This window comes from Protomyctophum bolini, assembly GCF_963924005.1.
Source record: "Protomyctophum bolini genome assembly, chromosome: 20".
Classification (NCBI taxonomy): domain Eukaryota; kingdom Metazoa; phylum Chordata; class Actinopteri; order Myctophiformes; family Myctophidae; genus Protomyctophum; species Protomyctophum bolini.
Window position 1 is genome coordinate 9,246,319 of NC_137881.1, and position 16,232 is coordinate 9,262,550.

The following is a 16,232-nucleotide window of genomic DNA, read 5'->3' on the forward strand; positions in this document are numbered from 1 at the left end:
CCGGTAGGACGTAGTGCGTGGAAGGAACACATTATTCCAACCAGTTCCTTTCCCCTCCATCAGGCTCCCCGGCTGGCCAGGGGGAAGCAGTTTAGAGACCAGGATTACTGCATGTTATTTGTGAGGGTACCTACCCTAGGGCAGGTGTTCCCAAACTTTTTTGGACCAGGTACCCCTTTTGGGGTAGATATTTTTCCAGGTACCCCCTCATCCTCGCAACACGGATAACAATATATTTACAACCACAAGCAGTGTTTCCTGCAGGAAAAAGCTTTGGCATGGTGCTGGGCACAGGCCGCAATTTTGATTAATTAATTAATTTGATTCATTAATTAATAAGATTAATACATTAAGATTAATTTGTATTATTGCTCTTGTATTGCTATTGGAGACACTGGGGGGACACTGGGGGACACTGGGCAGGCACTGAGGAGGCACTGGGGAGACACTGGGGAGGCACTCAGGGGCACACTGGGGAGGCACTGGGAAGGCACTCGGGGGGCACACTGGGGAGGCATTGGGGAGGCACTCGGGGGGGGACACTGGGGAGGCACTCGGGGGGACACTGTCTAAATGTATACGTCTAAATGTAGACGTCTAAATGTAGACGTCTAAATGTATATGTATACATATATAAATGTATACAGACGTCTAAATGTAGACGTCTAAATGTAGACGTCTAAATGTATATGTATACATATATACATGTATACAGACGTCTAAATGTAGACGTCTAAATGTATATGTATACATATATAAATGTATACAGACGTCTAAATGTAGACGTCTAAATGTAGACGTCTAAATGTATGTATACATATTTAAATGTATACAGACGTCTAAATGTAGACGTCTAAATGTAGACGTCTAAATGTGTACGTCTTCTCTTATGGGGGTCCCTGGCATATCTTTTCAAATGGGGGTCCACAGGCTAAGTAGTGTCAATTTGGGGGTCCTTGACATGAAAAAGTTTGGGAACCACTGCTTTAAACACTTTAGCACTTCATGAACATGAACAAAATAGATGGGTCCCCCCTGGAACTCCCTCAGGTACCCCTGGGGGTCCCCGGACCCCACTTTGGGAACCACTGCCCTAGGGGACATGGGGAGACTCCACACAGAAAGGCCCTTTCGCCAAACCGAGTTACCCCACCCAGGGTATGGGCACTGATGGCGTGGAGGAGCGAACACGCCCACGGTGTCCCCAGCTGTTTTATTGGTGTCCCTTAGCACCCACCATGTGTGACTCAGACGTCATCCTCCAACTATTCTGAAGAAAGAACTAAACATTTTTGAATTGTAAGCGACGCACTTTGCATTAGGAGAGTGCATTGAGAGTGCAGCTTCAAATGATCTGCCTCGAGCTATTTGCTCTGAAACATAATTTGAGTTTTCACACGTTAAAACAGGGATAGGCTACGCTACACTTTAATGTAGGAGCAAATGTATGTGATCAAGTCAAAGTAGAGTGTAAGGTTGTTTTGTTGTATTATTATTATTACATGCATTTTAACCCTCTAGTCTGGGTGGAACATTTGCCCAAAATAGCCGATCTACAAGCTTACAACGCGTCACAAAAGAGATTTGGGGTAGAAGGAAACAAGAGCAGGCCAACTCAGGTCAAGTATAGAGGGGTTAAGTGGTTAATATGAGTACTTCATTGTTGTTCCTTAGCACTCATCAGGTCTGATGCACAAACCTTCACCTAGCTGTTCTGAGGAGTGAGGACACAGTAAATACAAATTGTAACATTTTGAGAGTGCAGCTTCAAATGATCTGCCCAAAGCTATTTGGATTTGCTATCACTTTAGTAATGGCATTAAAAACCAAATTGGCTTCAAGTTTGGCTTGTTTTGTTTACCACTTTTCACATATGAATCGAGGCATGATTTGTGCAAGATTGGCTCTTAGTTCATGCAATATGCATGAACTATAAAAAATAACTATCTTATGCATCGACCTCCAGTCCTCCATAAAGAGTTTCAAGGCCAAAATATGATAAGCTGTCAGAAAAGTGAGTTTCCATCAGATTGAAATTGAAAACACCGTACGCCATTTTATTGAGACTTGCATTTGTGGTCCACCATGTGGAAAATGAAGGTAAACTGAAAAATGGCCTACTTTGAGCACAGCTCTTTTTAAACATGCTCTATAGAGTCTAGCAAGATAAACAAGACGTGTAGGGGTCTTTCGGCTGCTGGCAAGCTCTCACGGCAGAAACTCGATTACACAGTGAAAGGGATTACAATGACCCAATCTCACAATAATCATGATGCCCTATTTGAAATGATATGAATCCTGGAAATGGAATTTGTTACAGTATTAAAATCAGACTCCAAATTAGCCCTGGAATCCTATTGAACTGTGCGTTTGAACATTGCAAAGTGCAAAAGTACTGTATAAGACCCCACTTTCTGAACTGCACTTATATGGTGGTACAACTTTAGTCCGTTAGACTCCAACTCGCTGCAGACCATTCTCAACGCACAGACATAAATCATGTTGCCTCTCTCTCCTACCATTGTCTCCCAAGGTGCTGCTGTTACATTAGATGCCTTGCACATTCCTTCACTAACTTGCAACACTGTTCTGAAACAAAGCAATTGTTCCCTTACCCATAAAGAGCACAACTCTGACTCTCCTCCTGCCTAATGACACTAGCTTAGCTGTAGTAATGGCAATGTGCAGTAGTGCAAAGAAAATGGAATTGAAATGTATTGTCTGGTTAAGTTCAAATCAGCAAGCGCTCTGTGTTCTCATGCCAGAGGTGAGGTGAAAACTGCTAGTGAATCTACTGAGTATCACATTTTAGTGGTCACAAACTTGCATTTTGACTTGAGTTAGATGCCTGTACGTATACTGTAGAAATGAGGCTACACCCATAGTGTGTTTTGATATATTCACTGGTGCAGGCCTGTACACACGTGCCGGTTTCTTTATGCGCATGTGCATGTAAATGTCCTAGATTGCTGCATGGCCTAAGACCAGAGTAGTTGTTTTGGTGTATATTTGTTGTTGTTGTTGATGTGTTGTGTTGGTGTTCTGTTGTGTTTGTGTTAGTTGGTGTTCTGTTGGTGCTTTGTTGTGTTGTGTAGTTGTGTTTGTGATGGTGTGTCGTAGTCGTGTTGAGTGCATTACAGCATGCCCGTGTCAGTTACATTATTTTGCGTCATTCGTGGACATCGCCCACGAGCAGAGACAGTCAAAGAAGGCAGGATGCAATGGGCTCACAACATGCCTCAGGCCCCTTCTATATAAGTAATAAAGTGAAGGCTATACTGCTAATTTAGATGAATTAGGTTTTGTTTCCCTTTCTCTCTCCTGACCAGAATGCATGATCAGGTGGAGATAAATAAAACGAGTCCAGGCATGCGTTAATTTCAGCCTGTATCATCGCAACTCATTATTTTAACGTTGCTCTGACAGGTCTGTAAAGACTGTGCAGCTGGTCCAGAAAACTGCTACTGTGTGTACTCACGGGAACTAGAAGAAGAGATCATCATCTCTCCAGAGATCCAGAATAGAATTTAAAATCCTCCTTCTAACATACAAAGCCCTTTATGGTCAGGCACCATATCATACAGTATCTTAGCGAGCTCATGTGCCTTATAAGCCTGCTAGAACACCACAAGCTTCATATGCAGCACACAGGTTCTCTTGTGGTTTCTGAAAGCTCCAAGAGTCGAATTATTGGAAGGCAGAGCCTTTAGTTATCAGGCTCCTGTCCTTTATTGTCTGGAAGGCAGCTCCCTTCCTCTCCAGTCCCTACGACCCCCCCCCCCCCCCCCCTCTCCCTCTCTCTCTCATTTGAAGTCGGCGAAGGGTACAGGGTACAGTCAAACAGAAATGTAATCGGTACAGGGTACAGTCAAACAGAAATGTATTCAGTAGTGCAGGGTACAGTCAAACAGAAATGTATTCAGTAGTGCAGGGTACAGTCAAACAGAAATGTATTCAATAGTGCAGGGTACAGTCAAACGGAATCACCAAAATTCAGGTCCTGGATATTCAATTCATAATCATTGACATTGTGGTAAAACTGCGTCAAAGGCCAGAAATAAATGACAAGGACAGCTGGTTATATCAGCTGGTTATATCAGAGATGTAGTGATTTAGGCTCAAACCATTAGAAAGCAGTTTGAGGGACATAAACAATATCATATTAAATATTAAAAACAAATCTAAAATGCATGTTATAGCTTCTTTATTAGCACTCTATTTTACAGTGAAACTAATATCACTTCCAAATTCAATATTTCAAGTGACTAGTAGCAACAATCGTAATTGTTTCTGATGGCATAAGACAAGTACAAGTTGTTGTGTTGTTTACTTTTATTTTCATGATCTTTTGTCATCAGCACTTCTTATAGGATATCATCCTTAATCATTCTAGACCATAATAAATTGCATTTTTATAGCGCTTTTCCAAGTGCTCAAAGCGCTTTACAATGGGTCATTCATTCATACATTCACCATAGACCATCTGCCCACTCCACTCAGTAGACTTCTTCTCTCTGGTGTGCAGTGTGTTTTGAAAAGGCAGTTTATCCCGTCCGAAAAAGCACTTATCCAAGGAGGGGTATAGGTCTAATCAACACCCTGCACGGATGGTAGTCAAGCTGTTGTCAAACTGTGCACAAACGAGTGCTGACAGCAGCGGTGACTGGTAAGGAGTAATATCGTACAGTAGTATATTGTAGAAATATCGTACAGTTCACTAAAAATGATTTGTTCACCAGTTAATTCAGTACTTGTCCGGAGCTCCGCCTTGCGCCTCACTGGAACACAGACTGGATCAGTCAGAACAACGCCACGTTCAGCCCAATGTCCCCCAGGCGATGGGATCTAAACTCCAGGCCCTCTAGGTGTTGCTCGAAGTGTACCTCATATTTCAGTAATGTAAACGTGTATTAGTCAAAACTAAACCGTTTTCTGTACTAATTGAGCAGTTGAGATGAATAACCATCTAAGGCCATGATTTCTGACCCCTCCCCAAAAAAGGCCTATCTGTCCTGACTCCTGACCCCTTATCCATGATTTATACTTACTAGTTCAAATGATCTGCCTCAAGCTATTTGCTCTGAAACATAATTTGAGTTTTCACTTTGTAATTAAAACAGGGATAGGCTACGCTACACTTTAATGTAGGAGCAAATGTATGTGATCAAGTCAAAGTAGAGTGTAAGGTTGTTTTGTTGTATTATTATTATTATTACATGCATTTTAACCCTCTAGTCTGGGTGGAACATTTGCCCAAAATAGCCGATCTACAAGCTTACAACGCGTCACAAAAGAGATTTGGGGTAGAAGGAAACAAGAGCAGGCCAACTCAGGTCAAGTATAGAGGGGTTAAGTGGTTAATATGAGTACTTCATTGTTGTTCCTTAGCACTCATCAGGTCTGATGCACAAACCTTCACCTAGCTGTCCATATTATAAATATCTTTAATCAACGTTAATTTTTAACTTGTATAATATATATACGTGTGTTGTTGGTTGTTCGTCTCAACTGTTTGGTAAAATCAAGAGGAGGCTGTCAGACTGAAGCTGTCTGTTATCAGGATATAACAGATCTGTGCATTCATGTATTTATATAACAATATCATTTCTACGAGCTTTTATTTGCTGTACTATAAATTCTTCATGTTCGGCAAATAAACCTCTGAACAGCTGCACAGCTGCTTGTGCCACAACTATAAATGGTCTAATTGCTATTACTTGTTTGTATTGCTATAAACAGTTATGGTAATCCCTGGATTCCACGGCTAAACAATTCATTAATTGTCACAGTTTATAAAAAAAACAACACGTCACTTTTGTGACCTGTGACATAATTGCAGAAAGTGTACACAGGGTTACCTGTAAACCAATTAGCTAGTGTTGAAGTTGCTGCAGAGTTTGCAGTGTCACCTTCGTGAACTCCGCCTGCACACACATCCACAGACACATAACAGTCCATAGGGAGAGAAGCTTAATTGCTCTCGCTTTCTCTCTTTTCTGAATCTCAGTGGGCAGAGAAAAGAAAAAAAAAACAGTTTTTCTTTTGTCCGTCTGCAGCTATAGTCCTTGTCAGTTGATTATATCACATGTGTAATTAAGGATATACTGTTAATTTGGACACAAAGCCTGGCTTTCACACTTGCTGCTCTTTATTGTGGTTAATAAGTAACACAGTGAATCTGCGGATGAAAGAGATGCCTTTGTGTGCATGAGGGGAGAGATTAAATGCATGTTTGTACATGCTTTTGCAACAGGGCACACTCCGTAAATAACAAGAAACAAGACATTTGCATGTAGATTTTCGGTTGGTTTTTGTTTCGCTCCAGAAACCAGCAGATTTACGATGGGAATTGAGCCGCCAGCCCAATGCAGTGGAGTGTGAAATACAGCCCGAGGGGCTAAGAAGCTTGTGTCTTAAGATATTTCTTCTGTTTGCTGTGTACCACCATGCACCAGGCCCACAGTAAACAGTACACCTGCCAGTATCAACTTATTATGGCTGGTGTCAGGGCGGTGTTGTCATAACACAGAGACAGATCAAACCAGAAGGCTGGTCGGTGGACGGAGTCACCACTGTCACGTTGGATTGATGACACTCCCTCGTTAGTTACCGTATTGTCAGAGAGGTGTATCCAGTCCACACGCTTCTCAGATTCCTGTAGATACTTTCTTCTCCTCCTTCCTTTTGTATTCCATTTTTGTTTCCACCAGGCCGAAGGCATGGCGAGAGTATGTTTTGCACTACGTGGGTCCATGTGTCTGTGTACATACAGCTAATCTCCGCCACCGTTGCCCCGGCCGATGCCAAACTGTGCACACACACACTCCCTGGATGCTGAGGCTGAGGAAGAAATGCCACTTGACATTTTTCCAAAAAAGCTCTTATCGTGGTGGAGACCTGTGCCTCTTTCTTTCTTTCTTTCTTTCTTTCTTTCTTTCTTTCTTTCTTTCTTTCTTTCTTTCTTTCTTTCTGTGCGTCTGTTATCACCTGTCAATGTTGCCAGCCTTATAACCGACTGAATCACACTTTGTCTGATTCCCTCCCACTTTCTGGTAGGCTCTTTATTTCTGTTCCATCCCTCGTTCTTCCACGCTCCCCTGCCAGTATTCTCTCGTCTGTCTCCCATACTCCATCTTGCTCTCCCTCACATTTTATTTCCAGCTCCATCATCCCCTGTCTTTCTCGGTGGTTATCTGCTCCCTGTGTTCATTTCGTGTTCATTTGCTAATGGTATAGTGTGAGGGGAGTGTGTGTGTAGCCGTTTGACCTTTGCAGTGTCTTGTTTTTGCAGAATGTGAAGTGTCAGTCTTGGAGACTGACAGCTAACTGACTTGCACTATACCACTGGTGTTTGTTTAGGCAAACACGTACCCAAGGGGCCTTTTTCCCCTCAAAGTCGGCATGTGCCCATTTGTATATATATTTTAAATTTGCTGGTGTTAGTTGTATCTTTTTCTGTGTATTGAAATTACCGTATTTAAATTATAAAAATGGAAATGTAGTAGCATCCACGAAAACGTGGTATGATATCACATTTTTAATATCTAACTGTAGTTCAGCAGTGTAATATGCCCCTGCCCCCCAAAATGTCTATGCGTGTGTGTGCGTGTGTGTGCGTGTGTGTGCGTGCGTGTGCGTGTGTGTGTGTGTGTGTGTGTGTGTGTGTGTGTGTGTGTGTGTGTGTGTGTGTGTGTGTGTGTGTGTGTGTGTGTGTGTGTGTGTGTGTGTGTGTGTGTGTGTGTGTGTGTGTGTGCGTGTGCATGTGCGCATGTGTATGAGTAAGGGTGTGCAGTGCCTATGCGTCAGCAGAAGTGGGCAGGGACAGATAGCTTGGCCTCGAGGGGGAGGAGTGAGCGAGATGTGGGGTGCACTGAGGAGACGACGAGGGGAACTCCCCGGTGGGAGTCATTTGATTGCTCTTTCACTGCGTTTTCCCCCCTTTTCCCTTCCCTGCTTCCTTCTCTCGCTATGAGGCACCATCTGCTCATGTGATCAGATGAGGATGTTTGTTGCTACTCAGACACCTGCTTTTACAAACTTAACGAATCCTGTGGCTTGTGTAAAGAATGGTAAAGGCAGTTTAGGAGAGGGAACGGTTCAACGGGAGGCTGAAGTCGCACTTTGCATTCTTTCATTTGGGACTATATTATATCTTGCTCAGCATTCTGGCCACTTCAAAAGCACGGATAAAGTGGCGTATTTGTAGATTTGTTTTGTGACACGCTTCAAGTGCACATCGGTGGAAACTTTCCAACCGATGGGCCCTTTGATGCAGGGTATTTCAGTCGTCATAAAATGCTCACGTAAGGTTTCTATTGGTCCTCCCTGGCGTGGTCACGGTGTGGGGGTCCTGCTAAACTGCCCTGTGATTGCGTTACTGACTGTGGGTGTCCTTGAGGAGGTCACGGACGGTGAGGGAACCCACTCCTCAAACACTGTTCATCGTTGAACAGACTTGAGAACAGACTATATACAGCTATACAGTATAGAGAGAGACATTCCATAGGGAACCTTGCTGCATAGTGTCAGATTTCTCAGGGGGGGGGGGGGGGGTAATATTCGCAACTGAGTCACGGTGAGACACTTAATTCCACTGTGAGCTGTACTGCTTACTCCGCAGTCAAAAAGAAAATGCTGATTTATTTTTATTTCTCCCTTGGACCTTATCTCTGGCTGTGTGCGTGTGTGTGTGTGTGTGTGTGTGTGTGTGTGTGTGTGTGTGTGTGTGTGTGTGTGTGTGTGTGTGACACTGTGTGTGTGACTGTGTGTGTGTGTGTGAGTGACTGTGTGTGTGTGTGGGGAGCATACAGTAGACATGAAAGGATAAGTACCTAAATGAAACTCTGTGAGATGAGAAACATTTAATGTGCCCCACAAATAAGGGCATGAGCAGAGAGGTTGGCAGCCAATCACTTACCTCTCTTGCTCCAACCCTGCGCTCTCTGATGTTCAGGGTTTTTTCTCCTTCTTATTTTCTTTCATCTTTCGTTTCTTTTTGCACAGCTTTTGATCCCTGACTGCTACTTGCCACATCTACTTTTATGGCAACCCATTTTCTTCATCATCCATGCATTCAGCACTCTCTTTTTCTACTCAATCCTTCTTTCTTTTTATGCCCTTGGTGTGTTGTGTAGTCTTCAGTGAATGGTAATAATTAGCACATTGGTTCTCATTTATGGACCAATGAAAAGGTCCTGCCATCCGTCTATACTTTTCATTTAACCCATTCTGAACGGGAACCCCTTTTGGTGTTAGCATCATGTTATGCTTTAGCTATTGAAAAATAGCAGATCTACAAGCTCATAGCGCGCCACCGAGTGGCGCGCTACGAGCTTGTAGGTCTGCTATTTTTGAAAAATCAAAGAACGACTGACATTTTTTAGAATCTGATCTCAGGTCAGAACGGGCTAATCAGACCAGCGTGTGTCCAGTGGAAACCTCGTATGAATCTGATCTCAGGTCAGAATGGGTTAAGGGTCTTGAGTCTACTTTCCAACACCGGTCCTCGCTGCTAGGTTGGCGATGGCCTGTGCTAGCCGCTAACTCTTCTGGTTTTCTATTTTGTCATGGTAGAGAAGAAGCTAGACACTCTGTCTGTCTCCTGTCAATAGAATGTATAGCTATCCATTACTACTTTGCACAAAAGGAGAGAAAAAGACAGGAAAAGTACACAATTCTGGAGTAATAAGGACCGTGTTGCGCATTAAACCACACATGCCAGTTTTCTCAATGTTGTGTTTCTTCCCCCCCCTGTATAGGTATACTTATACACTGTGCCCCTTCAATCAAGTCACACAACAGAGTGCTTCAGGAGCAGAAGTATCATTAGGGTAAGTAGCTTGATTATATTCCCCTTTTGGCATTACAATTCATATGCAGAAACAGTTGGGGGAAGGGCTGAGGTAGTGTGAAAACCAACCACTTTGAACCACATTAACCCATTCTGACCGGGCACCCATTTTGGTGTTAGCATCATGTTATGCTTTAGCTATTGAAAAATAGCAGATCTACAAGCTCATATCGCGCCACCGAGTGGCGCGATACGAGCTTGTAGGTCTGCTATTTTTGAAAAATCGAAGAACGACTGACATTTTTCTAGAATCTGATCTCAGGTCAGAATGGGTTAATCAGACCAGTGTGTGTCCAGTGGAAACCTCGTATGAATCTGATCTCAGGTCAGAATGGGTTAAACCTAGCATCCCTATTCTGGGCATGTTAGTGTTGGGATCTCTTTCTTTTTTTTAAGACTTTTTGCGGCTTTTTTCTGATTTTGATTATGGGGGGGAGAGAGATGGGGAGTGACATGCAGCACAGATCGTCCGGGATCGGGAGTCGAACCCATGACACGCTGGATTAGCAGTCCTAGGTGCCGGGACCGCTAGGCCGGCCCGGGCCTGGGATCTCTTTGTCCTCAGACTGGATCGTCTCCTCCAGTCATCCCGGTTTCATCTGGCTAGCTCGTTTGAGTCGTTTGTGCTTTCCGCAGTGTCTTTCTGTAGCATGTTCACGTAGGTAGGTGTGGGACGCCCTGCTGACCGACGCGTGAGTGTGTTGGTTCCATAGAGTAATGAAAGGATAGAGGCCGAACCGGAGCGACAGCCCCGCCCCCCTGCTGTTCATTGGCGTTTTGAAGCACCCGGAAGAACCGTCTACTTCCACATTTTGCCAACCAAATTCTGGTTGGCAAAATAATGCGGAAGTGCAACCGAGCGCTCAATGTTAAACCCCAGCTGCTGCACGGGTTTCCTCGTCATAAATACACGGGTCCGCCTGCAGTTCACGCTCTAACCAGTGGGGGCCGAGTGCTTCAACGTTGGTTCCATCACATTTGGAACCGTTTATCATAATGTCAGAGCTGGTATGTGGACTTCACTTTAGCTACTGTTACATAGCGATGCTTCTCTCAAACGTTTTGATTTCAAGGACCATCATGACTCAGAGTGTACAAATGGAACCAAAAAGGTCCACTTGAAATCCCCTCAAATAACCCAGAGGGTCCCTGAACATCATTTTGAGAACCACTACAATAATGATGTATGCAATACAATACTATACCGGTACATGTATGATAAAAAAAAGTCCAAAATGATATAGATTTTAAAAAATATAGGAATCATTAAAGGGAACAGTTTAGGAATCCGACCATTAAGAGGGAATCAATCAAGATACCTGAATCGTTAAAATCCCAAAGGATGTCAACCCTATAGTCATGATATAGGTGGACATACCTAAAAAAACATGCGGCTAAACGTCTATAGTATTTGCACATAATACAGTATAGAGCCACTGTACTGTTTTGTTTGGATTTCAGCTTAGTAACTCTACACTACAGTACTCTACTTTAACCCATTCTGAACGGGAACCCATTTTAGTGTTGGCATCATGTTATGCTTTAGCTATTGAAAAATAGCAGATCTACAAGCTCATAGCGCGCCACCGAGTGGCGCGCTACGAGCTTGTAGGTCTGCTATTTTTAGAAAAATCGAAGAACGACTGAATTTTTTTAGAATCTGATCTCAGGTCAGAATGGGTTCATCAGACCAGTGTGTGTCCAGTGGAAACCTCGCATGAATCTGATCTCAGGTCAGAATGGGTTAAATACAACTAATGGAAATTAATCTGATCAACTTGGTGCAAGTTCTGCCACAGTGCCAGTCCAAGAGCTACAGTATGTAATCATTGTTACGACATAAATATGAATTTACCCTAAGACCAATATTTGCGCTATTGATCTCTTTTTATTGTTATTCAATCTCCGTTAGGCTTCTTCTGACCTTTAATCAATGGCTAACAGATCCCCGTTGCAGTTTTCATTTGCGCTGCTGATCAATGGCAAAGACGGGGCAAGCTTAACCCATTCTGACCTGAGATCAGATTCATACGAGGTTTCCACTGGACACACACTGGTCTGATTAACCCATTCTGACCCGAGATCAGATTTTAAAAAATGTCAATCGTTCTTCGATTTTTCAAAAAATAGCAGACCTACAAGCTCGTAGCGCGCCACTCGGTGGCGCGCTATGAGCTTGTAGATCTGCTATTTTTCAATAGCTAAAGCATAACATGATGCTAACACCAACATGGGTTCCCGTTCAGAATGGGTTAATATACTGCTGGGGGTTGTATTTCCTGCACTGTGAGGGGTTTCAATTTCATGGAAAAGGATTACGGTATGGCCTTTCTCCATCCCCGGGGGATTGGCCCAATGTCGACTGCATGGACATTGGTCTGTATCAAAATGCCTACGTGTGATGAAAGATGCCACTCAATCCCCATAGGAGCGAACCTTCCTTCAGTTGTCACCAAGCATGCTCTCTTTTCTACTTTCTCTTTTTTGCTGGATTGCTTTAAGGAGAAGGAGAATGAAACGAGACAAGGATTCTTATAACGGCATGGCTTCCCTGTGCAATTGAAAAGGCAAAATGAATGAACAGTTATGTGTGGCTAACTGGCTTGACTTCCTCTACATATAATAGCCTACATCTACATACCCCCCCCCCCCCCCCCCCACACACACACACACACACACACACACACACACACACACACTCTGTTCTCCTCTTTTTTGAGGTAAGATGCTATAATTCTGGAAGTCAGCATGGAACGCTTTGGGAATAGTCGTCTTGTTGGCATGTGCAATTTTTACAATTGAAATAGGGGTGAACTCTTGATGTAGATTTGTGGAGCAATGCTGCTCTGTGTTTTCCCGACAGTGGTGTAATGTAACAAAGTATACATTTACTACGTACAGTTTGAGTTATACATTTAGTTTACTTGAGTATTTCCGTGTTTCTTGTACTTCTACTCCGCTACATCTACCGGCATATTGCTGTGCAGTACAGCCTTCCTCTGAGACACTGTGGCCCCTTTTCCACTGGTTGGTTCCCAATGGAAACCGGTTCAGTATTTTTTGGTTTTTAATCCATGAGTCAGAGCTCCAAAATTGGAACGTTAATTATGAATTGAGTGGGAAAAACCGTACCTATATTAGATTGTTATCACCACGAAACTTCCCCAATTGAGTACACGAAGACAATGATTTATTGTATTACAAATTTAAAAAAATTAAAAATGCAAATGAGGCATTATGTAGGAAAATATGCAAAATAATTGAAAATATGAAAAAGCTACTACTGTGGAAGGGTTATCATGTATTCATTTACTTGTATTGATCCTATAAACAATTTAATATAGGTCTAGTTTGCCCACCAATTTTGGACTCTGGCTCATGGACTAAAAACCAAAAAGAACTGAACCGGTTCCAACCGGTGGAAAGGGGGTCAGAGTGAGTAGACACAAATGGTACCATGATATAAAAAGCATTATATGATGATAGATACAGTAGGGTGAAACGGTCCTCTAAGTAAAAACACATGATTACTACTTCCACCACTGTCTGTACAGTATAGTGACTGAGATCACAATACCTATACACACAAATCAGGACAGAATCCACTCAGCCATGCACAGTTACCTTTATTACCTTTGGAGCATACGCCGAAGTATTTGCGCCTTTAGTCCATGCAAATCCATCTGAAAATAGTTCCATGGCTTGTTGTTGTCGAAAGAGAAAGATATGCAACCATCGCGACCCGGAACAACAACAGGGCTGCTGGAGTGCAGTTAGAACTACCGTTCACTTGCATTGAACTCATTTTCCCAGAAGCCCTTGTTAAAACCCATTTTGACCTGAGATCAGATTTTAAAAATGTCTTCTATATCCTGACAGTTTTCTGAAAAAGCTATATGTTTCTATGTCAGTTGTTCTTCGATTTTTCAAAAATAGCAGACCTACAAGCTCGTAGCGCGGCACTCAGTGCCTATGAGCTTGTAGATCTGCTATTTTCCAATAAAGCATAACATAATGCTAACACCAAAAGGGGTTCCTGCCCAAAATGGGTAAAAGCCCAGAGCATGGGTCGATTTCCGGTTTCGTCATCATAACGCGACGGCCTCATCACCAGGTCCGCGACAAATCCGCTATTTAAATTATTACAGTACGGTGAAATAAACACAGTGGGTATAGCCTATTATGCAGGGGAGAAACATGGATTAAATAGCGTGTAAAATGGGTTATGCAGCTAAACTGCTTAAAGTGGTTAATATAAATATAGAACCTGCCGCAAGCCTGATAACGGAGGCTAAATGCTCCTGGACACAGTGAGTGCGGTATAGAACATACACACATATACAATAAACACTGCAATGTCATTTGCAGAGGGTGCGGCAGTCCACTACAATATGGAGTATACTGTACTGCATCGTGTGTGTTGGGGGTGGGGTGTTGGGAGGGGGGGGGGGGGGGGGGAGGCACAACATGAATCATAGCCTGTGCAGTGGGAATAAAGTTCATTTTTTATCCAGGCAGACCATCAGTCAACCCTCGCAGGATATGGCCAGTCCTCCCGATATCAATCTACGTAGCGGCATCCTGCTTCTCCCCAGAGTGGGTGAGGGGGTGAAGGGGGGGATGTGGGGGGGGGATACCGGGGAGTGCTTTGATTTAAACGGCAGCATTTATCACACCTGCTTCAGCATCCTAAAGGACATCCAGAGCAAGGAGAGGAACACAACACCACAGAGCAAGAGAAGCGGGATAGGAGAACATTCCCATGTATGCACGTCGTCTCGTCAGTGAAGCTGTGAAGTGCATTGTTCAATGCAGCTGTGACGAGTGCTGCAATGTGTTTGCAATTACCATTAGCCCCCCCTCCCCCACCGCATTATTATTATCTACAACATTAGTGCCGCGGTGGTTTGGCTACGGCTTGGAGTATTAACCCATTTAGGCCTGACGTCGAAATTTTAAATTTTTTGAAAATGTATTTTTTCTGAAAAACCTCATGATCAGTGGTTCTCAATATTTCACGTCAAGGACCCCAAAAATTATATATGTAATATGCTGCCGACCCCCATCTGAAAATATGTTGTTCCAGGGACCCTCCAGAAGCAGATTTGAGTTAAAAACTGAAACACCGAAAGAATATATATTCAAAGATTTAAGGCACATTTTCACGCTTTTAAAAAAAATAGCAGACCCTGCACAAGCTCGTAGCGCGCCACTTGGTGACGCGCTATGAGCTTGTAGATCTGCTATTTTTCAATAGCTAAATTATAAGTGTTTAAACACCAAAAGGGGTTCCCGCCCAAAATGGGTTAAATGAATTTGTTGCTGCTGAATTTCGATTACAGCTAATACACACACACTGCCTAGTTTGTGATGTGTGACACGGCTTATAAAAGAACCAGCGTGCGCTCGGTGCGTGCACGCTGGGTTTAACCTTGCTGCATGTTTGGTACCGTGCAGTTGTTTGGACCATTAACCATACAGATGTCCTTCAGGAACGATAAATCAACCACACAGCAGTTTCTGTTGTTCGGCGGTTGCCTTTTCCGCCGCGCGCGGCCACACAGATTTCCATTATGGCTTCCCCGAGACATGTCAGTCGGACTGTATGCCCCCCAATTATCTGTAAATACAGATATTATACAGCCCATGCGTGCCCATGAATTCCAATGTCTGCATTTTCCATTTTGCTATTCTTCCCATAGTCTCTGGCAGCGTATACCCGCTTCCTGAAATGGCCACGGTAACAATAACATCAGCTATGATAATGATAACAGAGTAGGGTAAAATGCTCGCATGGCGACAAACACCGCGCTGCTCTGACAGCGTCGTCCATCTTCATAATACACCTCCCTCGTATGCAGACGTGACTTTTCGTGTATGACGACAGGACAGCGAACACACAGGATCCAAAATGTCCGTCGACCGCCCATAGGGAAGGAAAATGGAACTGAATGAGAAGTAGACTGAACAGAACAGTGTAAGAGTTGTTTTTCACAAGCTGTGGGTCAAGGCAGGCGGACATTAATGCGTAATGACAACCGGTTTTCCCAGCGTGTTGCTGGTGTTTGATTAGTGGCATGGTTGTTCTGCCGTCATGCTTTGCGTCATACACTTTCACACACACACGCGCGCGCGAGATCACGAACCTAGAAACGCCCCTGCGGGGGAAAAAAGAAACGCCCCTGACAATGTGGCCGGTTCGATCCCCATGCAGCTCCTCCTGGCTTTGTGCCCTTGAGCAAGACACTGAACCGGTAGCTACTCCTGATCAGCAGGTGTCTCGCTTCATTGCTTCCAGTGTGTGCGTGTGTGTGTGTGTGTGTGTGTGTGTGTGTGTGTGTGTGAGAGAGATAATTTACATTGTAAAGCACTTTTAAGGCAC

The 16,232-nt window shown here is 43.6% G+C and overlaps 1 protein-coding gene across 2 annotated transcripts in view; it reads left to right on the forward strand.

Annotated features, from left to right (window-relative positions):
• The window catches only part of LOC308335620 (glucosidase 2 subunit beta-like), a 182,357-nt gene that overhangs the window by 135,046 nt on the left and 31,079 nt on the right, over nucleotides 1-16,232 (forward strand). For both annotated transcript variants that reach the window (XM_080792724.1, XM_080792725.1), the window contains one exon: nucleotides 9,759-9,830. In XM_080792724.1, the coding sequence (XP_080648850.1) occupies nucleotides 9,759-9,830 (72 nt within the window). The remainder of the gene's footprint in view (nucleotides 1-9,758; nucleotides 9,831-16,232) is intronic.